This window comes from Lagenorhynchus albirostris, chromosome 2 (genome assembly GCF_949774975.1).
Source record: "Lagenorhynchus albirostris chromosome 2, mLagAlb1.1, whole genome shotgun sequence".
Taxonomy (NCBI): Eukaryota; Metazoa; Chordata; class Mammalia; order Artiodactyla; family Delphinidae; genus Lagenorhynchus; species Lagenorhynchus albirostris.
Genome location: NC_083096.1, coordinates 27,339,357 through 27,352,909, shown reverse-complemented (window position 1 = coordinate 27,352,909; position 13,553 = coordinate 27,339,357). Strand labels below are relative to the sequence as shown.

Below are 13,553 nucleotides of genomic sequence, written 5' to 3'. Positions count from 1 at the left end.
CAAACACAAAGAGAGAATCTTTAAAGAAGCAAGAGAAAAGCTACTCATCACCTACAAGGGAGTCTCCATAAGACTATCAGTGAATTTCTCAGCAGAAACATTGCAGGTCTGAAGACAGTGAAATGATATATTTAAAGTGTTTAAAGGCAAAAACTGCCAACCAAGAATAAATAATTGTCAAAACTTTCTCCTTCAAAAATAAAGGAGAAATAAAGACCTTCCCAGGTAAACAAAAGCTGAGGGTGTTCATCACTACTAGACCTGCCTTACAAGAAATGCTGAAGGGAGTCCTTCAAATTGAAACAAAAGGACACTAGACAGAAACACAAAAAGATATTTAAAATACATAACACTGGAATACTGTAACAATGGTATGTAAGTCACTTAATTCTCGTACAGAAGTTAAAAGACAAAAGTATTTAAAAAACTGGGCTTCCCTGGTGGTGCAGTGGTTGAGAGTCCGCCTGCCGATGCAGGGGACACGGGTTCATGACCTGGTCCGGGAAGATCCCACATGCCGCGGAGCGGCTGGGCCCGTGAGCCATGGCCACTGAGCCTGCGCGTCCGGAGCCTGTGCTCCGCAACGGGAGAGGTCATAGCAGTGAGAGGCCCGCATACCGCAAAAAAAGAAAAAAAAATAGTATTTAAAAAACTATAAATATAGAAACATGTTAATGGATACTCAATATAAAAAGATGTGATTATGACACCAAGAACATAAAGTATGAGGATTTAAGTAAAAGAGTAGAGGTCTGTATGCAACTGAAGTTAAGTAATTAACATTTTAAAATAGATTGTTATAACTTTAAGATATTTTATATCAGCTCTAAGGTAACTACAAAGAAAATACCTATAAGAAATACACAAGAGAAAATGAGAAAGAAATCAAAGCATGTTAATACAAAAACATCAATGAAACACAAAGGAAGATGACAGGAGAGGAAAAGAGGCACCAAAAAAAAAAAAAAAACGAAATAAGTCAAACAGAAAACAATTAAAAAAATGGCAAATCCCCATCAGTAATTACCTTAAAAAGGTAAATGGATTTAACTCAATAAAAAGATACAGAGTGGCTGAATGAATAAACAAAGATCCCATGATATGCTAAAGATACTCAATTTAGATATTAGGACATACATAGGTTAAAGTACAAGAATGGAAGAAGATATTAAAAAATGATAAACAAAATAGAGCAGGGGTAACCATACTTTCACCAGACAAAATAGACTTTATATCAAAAACTGTCACAAGAGACAAAGAGTGACATTATATAACGATAAGATGGTCAATTCACCAGGGAGATATAACAATTATAAATATGTGTGAACTCAACAAGACAGCAATATATGAAACAAACACTAACAAAACTGGAGAAGTGACAGCATTACAATAATAGGAGATTTCAAAACCCCTCTTTTAATAACAGATAGAATATCCAGACATAAGATCAATGTGGAAACAGAACTTGAACAATGCTATATAGATCAAAGTGCTCTAACAGACATATACAGAACATTCCACCCAACAGCAGCAAAATAAACATTCTTCTTAAGTGCACACTCTCCAAGATAGATAACATGTTTGGTCATAAAAAAGTCTTAACAAAGTTAAGAAGACTGAAATCATACCAAGTATCTTTTTTTTTGACCACAGTGAGATAGAACTAGAAATCAATACCAGAAAGAAAAGTGGAAAATCTGCAAATATGTGCATATTACATACTACTGAACAACCAATGAATTCAAGAAGAAATCAAGAGAAATAAAAAAAATCTTGAGACAAATGAAAACAAAAATACCATATACCAAAACTTAAGGGTTGCAGCAAAAGTGGTACTAAGATGGAAGTTTTTTGGCTATAAATGTCTACATTAAAAAAGAGCAAAGACCTCAAATAAGCAACCTAACTTTATACATACACACTAAGCCTACAGTTAGCAGAAGGAAGAAAATAATAAACATTAGACCAGAAACACACAAAATAGAGAATAGAAATATTCAATGAAAGTAACAGTTGGGTTCCTGAAAAGATCAACAAAATTGACAAAGCTTTAGCTAAACTAAGAAAAAAAGGAGAGAAGACTCAAATAAAATCAGAAGTGGAAGAAGAGACATTAAAACTGATACTACGGGGCTTCCCTGGTGGCGCAGTGGTTGAGAGTCCGCCTGCCGATGCAGGGGACACAGGTTCGTGCCCCGGTCCAGGAAGATCCCACATGCCGCGGAGCGCAGGGCCCGTGAGCCGCTGAGCCTGCGCGTCCAGAGCCTGTGCTCCACAACGGGAGGGGCCGCAACAGTGAGAGGCCCGCGTTCCAAAAAAAAAAAAAAAAAAAAAAAAAACTGATACTACAGAAATAAAAAGGATTATAAGAGATTACTATAAACAAATAACCTGCTTTTTAAAATGGCCAAAAGACTTGAATAGTTATTTCTTCAAAGAAGATATACAAATGATCACAGTTATATGAAAAGATGCTCAACATCATTAATCAACATGGGAATGCAAGTCAAAACCACATGAGACATCATGTCACACCTGTCAGAATGGCCTCTATAAGACTGTGAGAATGTGGAGAAATTGGAACCCTTGTGCACTGCTGATGGGAATATAAAATGGCGCAGCCACTATGGAAAATACTATGGAAGCTCCTCAAAAGATTAATTAACACAGGAGTTTGGGATTAACAGGTACAAACTACTATATGTAAAATACATAACCAACAAGGACCTACTGTATAGCACAGGGAACTACACTCAATATTTTATAATAACCTATAAGGGAAATGAATCTGAAAAAAAATAGATTTATATGTATAACTGAATCACTTTGCTGTATACCTGAAACTAACACAACACTGTAAATCAATTATACTTCAATTAAAAAATTTTTTTAATTAAAAAATTTAAAAATAAAACTACCCTAAGATCCAGCAATCCACTTCCAGGTATTTATCCCAAAGAATTGAAATCAGGATCTCGAAGAGATATTTGTACTCCCCTGTTCACTGCAGTATTATTCAAAATAGCTAAGTGATGGAAACAACCTAAATGTTCATTGATGGTTGAATGGATAAAGAAAATATGGTATAAACATATAATGGAACATTATAATCTTAAAAAAAAGAAGGAAATCCTGTCATATGCTACAACATGGACGTTATGCTAAGGGAAATGAAACAATCACAGAAAGACAAATATTGTATGCTTCCACTTATATGAGGTATCTATAAGGTGAGGTAGTCAAACTCATAGAAGCAGAAAGTAGAATGGTGGTTGACAGGGGTGGGAAAGGGAAATGGGGAGTTGTTATTCAGTGGTATGGAGGTTCAGCCATGCAAGATGAAAAAGATATAGAGATCTGCTCTACAGTAATGTGCATATAGCTCATAATACTATACCATAACTTAAAAATTTGTTATGTAGATTTCATGTTATGTTTTTTAATCAAAACTTTTAAAGAATGTACTAAAAAAGCTGAGACTATTTTGAAAAACTAGTAATAATTATTAAGATATGGCTTAAGTCTAACTTTGCCAACATAAATGAAAAAAGTAATGTTTCAATGGGATGTTATAAACCCACTAAGAATAATATTTTCAAAGACTATATACTGACATGGGAAAAGTTCTGTTCATTTAGCCAGTTAACAAATACTATGTCAGACCTTGGACTGCGTGCTAAATATAAAATAATGAGCAAGGAAGATATGATACTTGCTAGTCAAGAATCTTACAGTCAAGTGAGAAAGGCAAACAAAGATTACAGTGGAGATATACTTGATACAAAGGATACAAGGAGATAACTAAGTATATAGCAAGGGAGTCCTCCCTCTTCTATAAGAGTCAGAGAATGTTTTGTAGGAAATGTGACATTTTAAGCTCTGATCTGAAAGATACATGGTAACTAGCCCAACAATGGTTATGGGTGGAGACATAAGCAAACTGAGGATCCAGCACATAGAAATGGCCAGGGAAGACAAGGGTGTGTGGGGAGGGAGGACATACCAAATTTTATGTATACCAAAGACCTAAATACATCTGCACAGAGTAAGACTGGAAGAATATAAAAGAAAATATTATCAGTCCCTAACTCTGGTTGTAGAATTAGAATTCTGAGTAAATTTTCATTTTTTTCTATTTTTCTTCTTTTCTATATTTCCTGAAGTAATTAATCATACATTACTGTTTACTATTTATTGATGAAAAGAGTATTATTAAAATAATACTTTACTATTTACTACATTTGGGGAAGAGGTTGTTTTTGTTTTCAATCTTAGACAAGTCTCTTAGGACCTAATTTATTCATTTGGAAAATAAGACTAATAACATTTAACTTCACAAAGTTTCTGATTTGGATCATATATGATAACGTGTAGAAAAGTGATTTTGTGGTTGTTGGACCTAACTCAGTATCAGAGCCACCAGATAAAAGGTATTAAGACAGAATTGGAGGATAGTAGATCAGGAGGATGAAATGTGGGCCTGATGAAGTTGGTGTGCTAGTTACTAACATTTTGCCACCCCGCCTCTTTAGCAGTGATGATAGTCAATGCCAATCAAGCCCGATTTTTTTTTTCCTCACTGAGCTTAGACCCAATCTCAGAATCCTTCTCAGCATAACTGAGACAAGTGACTCCAGGAAGTCACTTGCATAATGGCACACTACTTGAAACCTTTTGCCATCACCAGCCTTAGAATTCCAAATATGAACACAATCAATTACATAATTTTTAAAAGGTAGCTTGGTGATTAAAATGTCCTCTTTAATTTACATTTTAACTTTTAAATGCTCTATTTTCTGTTAAAAAGTACATCTTATAGCACTTCTAGAGGTTTTGATTTAGTATTTTTGTAAGCCTGTCATTTATCTGTTATACCAGAAACAGAATAATTAGGGGACTATAGCATTTTACAAGTATATTTACAGATATTTACAAATGGTCAAGTCAGATACATATACACCTTTTGACTGTCACTTTTTCACAAAATGGAAAAAATGAGTTTCTTACCTTTCCTCTGGAGTGTCTACATGAAATGTTCTCTCTATAACAGTGGTCCACTGGAGACATCTGATAATAAATGTGTTTGGCTTTGGTCGTTCTGTTTTCATTAACTGGCATTCTAGAAATAAAATAAAATGTCTCTTTGAATATACTTATACTTAAACCAAGAAGTAAACAGTTGAGAAGTACAGAGTTCTATTCTAAACAAACCACTGCAACCTTACCGATTTCTATGGATCTCCACTCAAGGCTGTTTGTTCATAACCTAATTTCAGTATTCCTTTCCAATCCATCACCCATTCTGGTCACATGCTCTATTAACCAGCCAAATTGGACTATTAAACTTTCCTTAAATACATCTTGCTCTTTCCTCTATCTATACCTTTGATCCAGCTAATACTACTATTTGGAATGTTTTCCATTTATTTTACCCCTAACCATATGTAATCCCCAACAGCCAAAAGAATACCTGTCCTTCAAGTCCAGATCAAATTCTACTCCTTCCAAGAAGCTTTTTATAACGACCTGGTCCTAGACTGACAATTCCCCAAGCTATATTCTCATAACATTCTCACTACATTCTCCACTCTACATTCTCATTATTTATTATTGTACCCCTCATTTTTCACTTAGCATAGAGTATCTTATATTACTATTTATCATTTTTAAGAAGGTATCCTTATCCCTACCTAGATTATAAGCCTTTGACAGTATGCACCCCCTAAAACTCTTAGTAATCTATAGTACCTAGAGCCAGTCAGTCAGAAGTGATAAATTCTGTCAGCAATTATCTATATCTAGGAAGACTTCAAAGAAAAGGAACATAGCATAGTGGCTAAAAGTATGGATTTCAACACTACTGTGCCTGGATTCAACTTTTTTTCCTACCATTAACGATGCAAGCTTAGACAAGTCAATTAATTTCTCTGGTCTTCAAGTATTAAATGGGAAGCAGTAAGAGTACCTACATCAGAAAATTGATGTAGGGATTAATAATACATAATTGTAGTACTTAGCATGGTGTGTGACACAGAGTAAGTTGTCAATAAATGTTAGCTGCTATTATTAGGTGTACACCTGAGCTACACTCCAAAGGATATCTGGTATTGGACAACAAGAGAAAATAGGATAGGGCTGTCTGCTGACACTGCAACAGACAGTGTTGTTGAGGAAATGCACTGCACTCTCTCTCTTTAGGGGCTTTTGTCTAGTTGTGCCTTCTGCCAGGTATTCTTCCCCTCACACAACCCCACAGTTAACTCCTCACCTCCTTCAAGTCTTAAATCAATTCTAATCTTCACATTGAAGCCTACCTCAACCATGCCACTCAGTAATGAAATCTGCATCCTTTACCCAGGACACCCCAACTCCTCTTACCTGCTTTACTGTTTATTTCCCATAGCATGTTTTCATCTTTGTGCATATGAGATGACTAACTTAATATCTTCTTTATTTACTGTTTCTTCAACTAGAATATAAGCTCTACTAATATATTGTTAGCACTGAGAACTAACATATAGCACTCAATAAGCATTTTCCAAGTGAGTGAATTCTGACAGTAATAATCCAACAAGAAGGTAATTTTGATGATACAGGAAAGAGGAGAAAATTTCTGGAGCAACTTTCTTATATAGTCAAAAAGGGATAGGATTCACTAAACAAGTAGAGGGCTGGCTATAATCAGGAGTATAGAGAATTTAGTGATGCAACAGGAGAGAAGATAGGGTAAAGGAGCCCAGAGCTGGTAGAAATTATTTGCTCATTGCTTCTACTTTTCCAAGGAATTAGCATGTAAAGCCATCCTTAAGAATAAGTTTGGAAGAGGATGCACTTGGGCTCTGAGAAAAGAGAAGATATATAATAGCCTTCTAGGAGCAAACAGACTAGGGAAACATCCATGACTGCTAAACAACATTAAGGGTCCAACGGAATTTAATGATTAAGAATTTAAAGTACCACCAGGGATAATGGTTGTATATTTTTCCCCAGATAACTTCAGTTACATGGGTGCAGATGGGGAATACAAAGGATTGCATTTAAGCAAAGCTATATTTTAACTAAGTAAGTTTGAAAATGCAAGAAAGTGAAACAGAATTCAGGATGCAAGACAAGGGAGTGGTTTAGATAATCAACTAAGGAACTAAAAATGGGTAAGGAGGGAAGTGAGAACTTGGTGGTATGTAAAATAATGAAAAGGTAATAGAATCGACAGATCATAAAATCCATCGTTTCACAGTTAAATACTTAACGTTACACACTTTCTGAAACATGAATGCTAAAAAAATCAAATATAGTATGCCAATTTATATTTTTTGTTTGAAATACAAAAGTTTTAAAATACCAAAGATATTATACTAATTTACACCAATAAAGAACCACATAATTTCCCCCAACTTACTCTGCCTGTAAGGTACAGACTCAATCTGATTCTCTTTGAAGCCCATTGTTCCTTCCTGTTTCCTACTTTATAAAATTCCTATCAAGCTTCCAGCCAATGGTTCACTATACTGTCTTGCAGATGTTTAATCAATGTTAATTTGATGTCCTAGCTAGATGAATTACTTAAAAGTTAGGAATTATGTGTACGACTCTTCCTCAGAGCACCTACAGCAGTGACAGCACATAAGGGTACACAGTAAATACCTGATGATTGAGTAATTGACCCATTGGTGTTTTTTGTTTTTGTTTTATTTTTGGCCTTGCCACGTGCCTTGTGGGAACTTAGTTCCCCAATCAGGGATCATCGAACCCGTAGCCCTTGCAGTGGAAGCACAGAGTCCTAACCACTGGAGCACCATGTAATTCCTGCCAATTGGCTTTTAATGTAAAGAATGGAGAACAGACACTTAAAAAGAGGGACAGTCCTGACAGAAATACTCGAGAGTGAACCATGGAGTAAAGGGACACAGGAAGAACAGAAAAGGAAAGAAAGAATGCCCACTCTAAGGTTCACCTATTTAAGCTTTACTTAAGTTTTCCATTGTGGTGATGTCAAAATAATTAAGATAATAGACTTTAGAATACCAGATTCAAATCTAGCCTCTATCACACACTATCAGCTATTATTACCCAAGGCAAAGTACATTAAGCCCCAAGATTTTCTCATCTTTAAAAGCACTATGAGGAATTAAAGTAAACTTTAAAAGAAGCATATTTTCAACACTACACCTAAATGAAGTTTAAATGCTATAAAGAACTTCTTAATGCTATAAATGTAAAAGCTATTTAAAAATACTATGTATGAGATTCTAAGTGGTTATTAATTACTGCAATTCATGAAAAGGAAAATAAAAGTGATTACCATTCCCAAGCAAACTACTAAAAAGTAACATTTAGAAAAGAATAAAATATTTGTATTTATGAATAAAATTGTTTTGGAAAAATATTAAAATAATAATAAAATGACATAAGTGGTTATTCACACCATGCTTGTTTTGACTAAATATGCTAAGTATTCATGAATCAACAACATATATGAAATGCCAATTATGGGCCAAGCACCAGATTCTGGGCATAGTAAGTAAGAAAAATGAGTAAGAAACTGTACAGGCTTACAGCATATACTAAGCTCTATTTTTAATCATTCTGTGTAATTATAAAGTAATATTCTACTAATGGTATAAAGGTTTTAATCAGGTCCTCCTGAAACCTCTAGCTAAACAAAAATGTTACATGTAATTATGGACATGAAGAATAGAAATAAACCTATATGTTTACAGGCTTCAGTATGAAATACTCTGTAAATCAATCCAACTTCTAAATAATACCCATTAGATTGAAACTATAGAAGAGAGAAGTGGCTAGCAAAAGGGAGTCCACAATATTCAAGTGACAGTCGAGTCAACATCAGAAGAGAATATCTACCACAATGCCTCAGGGGTTACTGCTGTGCATAAACAGATATAATTAAAGAGCTGAATCCAAACTCAAAACAGTTGAAACTTTAAATTACCATATTAAAATAGCTGAGCCAGTAAACAGAAGCACTTTGGGTTCTTTCATGTTAGTCATAACATGGAAACATGAACATATCATACAGTTCTCTCTAAAATGAAGAAAAATATGCCATGAAAGTTTTCAGAACATGGTGCATGTCTGAAAACACTTATTTTGAAGAGAATTCTTAAAAGGGACAGGGTTAATAAATAGGCTGGCTAATACTTCTTTAGAAGAATATTTTCCTTTTTATTATGTAAAGATTCCTAACTCAAGGTAGGACAATTTTTTTTTTAAGTAGAAATTTTGGATAGAGATTCTAAAAAGCTATTAACCAAACGATTATCTATGACTTCTGGAACAATTTAATATGCAGAAATAAAGCAAGCATTCCTAGATAAAATGTCAGGTAGGTAGGTTTTATTATATCATATCCCATGATATTTTTCTTTTTTCAAAAAATTTTTATTTTATATTGGAGTACAGTTGATTAACAATGATGCGTTAGTTACAGGTGTACAGCAAAGTGATTCAGTTATACACATAAGTATATATTCTTTTTCAAATTCTTTTCCCACTTAGATTATTACAGAATATTGAGCTGAGTTCCCTGTATTATACAGTAGGTCTTTGTTGGTTATCTATTTTAAATTTAGTACTGTGTACATGTCAATCCTGAACTCCCAATCTATCCCTACCCCCACCCCATCCATTCCCTCTGGTAACCATAAATTCATTCTCTAAGTCTGTGAGTGTTTCTGTTTTGTAAATAAGTTCATTTGTATCATTTTTTCTAGATTCCACATATCAGTGATCATATGGTAGCTCTATTCTTAGTTTTGAAAGAAACCTCCATACTGTTCTCCATAGTGCTTGTACCAATCTATGTTCCCACCATCAGGGTAGGAGGGCTCCCTTTTCTCCACACCCTCTCCAGCATCTATTGTTTGTAGACTTTTTAATGATGAACATTCTGACTGGTGTGAGGTGGTATCTCATTGTAGTTTTGATTTGCATTTCTCTAATACTTAGTGATGTTGAGAATCTTTTCATGTGCCTCCTGGCCATCTGTATGTCTTCTTTGGAGAAATGTCTATTTAGGTCTTTGGCTAGTTTTTTGATTGGGTTGTTTGTTTTTTTGATATTGAGCTGCATTTGCTGTTTGTAAACTTTGGAGATTAATCCTTTGTCAGTCACATCATTTGAAAATATTTTCTCCCATTCTGTGCAAAAGCTTTTGAGTATAATTACGTTCCTTTTGTTTGTTTTTCTTCCCATCACTCTGGGCAAAGGATCGAAAAAGATTTTGCTGTGATTTATGCCAAAGAGTGTTCTGCTTATGTTTTCTTCTAAGAGTTTTATAGTATCAGGTCTTACATTTAGGTCTTTAATCCATTTTGAGTTTATTTTTGTGTATGGTGTTAAAGAAATGTTCTAATTTCATTTTTGTACATGTAGCTGTCCAGTTTTCCCGGTACCATTTATTAAAGAGACTATCTTTTCTCCATTGTATACTCTTGCCTCCTTTGTCATAGATTAACTGACCACAGGCGCATGCATTTATTTGTGAGTTTTCTAACCTGTTCCATTGATCTATCTTTCTGTTTTTGTGCAGTAACATACTATTTTGATGACTGTAGCTTTGTAGTATAGTCTGAACTCAGGAAGCCTGATTCCTCCAGCTTCCTTTTTCTTTCTCAAGATTGCTTTGGCAGGCCTTCCCTGGTAGTCCCAGTGGTTAAGACTCCATGCTCCCAATGCAGGGGGCCCCGGTTGAATCCCTAGTCGGGAAACTAGATCCTGCATGCCGCAACTAAAGATCCCGCATGCCGCAATGAAGATCCGGCATGCCGCAAGTAAAAAAGATCCTGCATGCCATAACAAAGATCTCACACATGGCAACAAAGATCCCGCATGCCGTGACTAAGACCTGGCATGGCCAAAAAATATTTTAAAAAATGATTGCTTTGGCTATCCAGGGTCTTTTTGTCTCCATACAAATTTTAACACATTATTGACTGGGGGATTTTGGCAGAAACTAATGCCTGTGGCCGGTGATTTGTTATGTAAGTGAATACTTAAACACCCACATTTGAGTAAATATCAACAACTTTTTTGCACTTAATGTATTTATTTGAAACTCTGTACATATCTTACTAAAGTATTCTAGTACTTCGTTCAAGTGTGATACACAGTATAGCAATCACCTCTGTGCAGAGGAACAGAACATCTATTACAAAAGAGCAGAACCTACACTTTCCGGTGGCATTTTTTAGTCCTGTGCGTATTATTTCCTCTAGAACATGTTATTTTCTTTTACCTGATAGTCAACAAGGTGGATCTTTGTGGGTGGCTCTTTTAAAAATGCCACAAGAAGGACCAGGTGCAGTACTACCACTACATTCACCAGAATGGTCAGTTACACATTCTCTAGCTACTGCTAACAAAAATTGCTTGTAAGTCATTTTACTCTGTGCATTAAGGCTACAATTAATTTTAAATGCATTGAATAAACCACAATTACTCAAATAGAAGCCCACTTTCTTATACCATTTTCAAGTTTCCTGGAGGATACTGAAGTTTGCCAAATATTGATCAATCAATCAACTCCTTTCATATATTTATTATACTCTAATATACAAGTGGGCTTAGTTATCTGATGACCAGTCCTCCTGTCTTCCTCTCCTGTAGATGCTATGGAGGTGTCATGAATTGTCACCAGGCAGACTAACCTCTTGTCTTTCCATATAAGAATAACGTCTCCTAATCTTTGGAAAGATAGGTGTTTCAAGTAAGGGATCAATCAACCAATATTCTTTCCAGTGTGACTTTATTTGTCCCATCAAAATTATTAATCCAAGAAACTTCTTCATGTCACTATTGGTTACATCACTCCATTTTAAAGCCTTCTCATACTTCTTATATGATTTTTCATTCTGTTCATGATACAACTTTCTTTGAGAAGCAACCAACTTGAAAAAGTCCTTACCAAAAATTAATTCTGTTATTTCACTAACACTTTGCAGGTTATTACATTCAATACTTACACCTGACACACCTGTAAAGTCTTCTAATTTCATGAAATGTTATCTTCAATCCACTTCTGTAGAAGCAAAGGAGCATTCTCCAGAACAGTGGGTTTCATTTTCACTTTCCGAATCAGAATCAATTGCTAAGGTTTTTTATCTTTTTGTTGGTCTAATATTCACACTGTCTGAATCAGAACTATATTCTGAAGAACGATCATCTTCTGAGACAGTAGTATATATGACACTTGGACAATCAGAGAAATTTCGGTGCATGAAATTCACCCACAAATTCTTCTTCACTCAAAATTTCACGATGCTTCATTTTTGAAAATTTTATGGTAATAAACTTGTGTTGATAATATACACAAGGTTAGAACAAAAATCTAACAGAGCAAAATGTAAATACTAATGACAATCGTTAAGTTGTAAAATGAACCCTTGATCAACTTTAGGCTTCTAACAACTTCCCCCAGTGATATTAATTGCATTACTCTCTAAAAACGTATTGATACATCTCCAGTCAATAATGTTCGGGTAACAAAACACGTACTGATATGTCTCCAGTCTATAATGTGTTATGATTTTTTTGTTCTAGTTTGGTAAAAAATGGTAGTTTGATAGGGATTGTATTGAATCTGTTGATTGCCTTGGGTACTATAGTCATTTTGACAATATTTGTTCTTCCAATCCAAGAACATGGTATATCTCTCCATCTATTTGTGTCATCTTTGATTTCTTTCATCAGCATCTTACAGTTTTCAGAGTACAGGTCTTTCGCCTCCTTAGGTAAGTTTATTCCTAGGTATTTTATTCATTTTGATGCATTGGTAAATGGGATTGTTTCATTAATTTCTCTTCCTGGTCTTTCGATGTTAATGTATAGAAATGCAATAGATTTCTGTGTACAAATTTTGTATCCTGCAACTTTACCAAATTCATTGAAAAGCTCTAGTACTTTTCTGGTGGCATCTTTAGGATTCTCTATGTATAGTATCATGTCATCTGTGAAGAGTGACAGTTTTACTTCTTCTTTTCCAATCTGGATTCCTTTTATTTCTTTTTCTTCTCTGATTGCCCTGCCTAGGACTTCCAAAACTATGTTGAATTGCAGTGGTGAAAGTGGACATCCTTGTCTTGTTCCTGATCTGTGAGGAAATGCTTTCAGTTTTTCACCATTGAGTATGATGTTAGCTGTAGGTTTGTCATATAAGGCCTTTATTATGTTGAGGTGTATTCCCTCTAGGCCCACTTTCTATAGAGTTTTTATCATAAATGGGTGTTGAATCTTGTCAAAAGCTTTTTCTGCATCTATTGAGATGATCATATATGGTTCAATTTGTTGCTGTGGTGTATCATACTAAGTGATTTGAGGACACTGAAAAATCCTTGCATCCCTTGGATAAATCCCACTTGATCATGGTGTATAATCCTTTTAATGTATTGTCAGATTTGGATTGCTAGTACTTTTGTTGAGGATTTTTGCATCTATGTTCATCAGTGATATTGGGCTGTAATTTTTTTTGTGTGTGTGTGTGGTCTCTTTGTCTGGTTTTGATATCAGGATGATGAGTTAGAATGAGTTAGGGA

At 34.8% G+C, this 13,553-nt stretch overlaps 1 protein-coding gene across 1 annotated transcript in view; it reads right to left on the bottom strand.

Annotated features, from left to right (window-relative positions):
- Positions 1–13,553, bottom strand: part of AKT3 (AKT serine/threonine kinase 3) — a 393,469-nt gene that overhangs the window by 212,938 nt on the left and 166,978 nt on the right. The window contains exon 6 of the mRNA XM_060128626.1: positions 5,008–5,119. Coding sequence (XP_059984609.1) covers positions 5,008–5,119 — 112 coding nt within the window. The remainder of the gene's footprint in view (positions 1–5,007; positions 5,120–13,553) is intronic.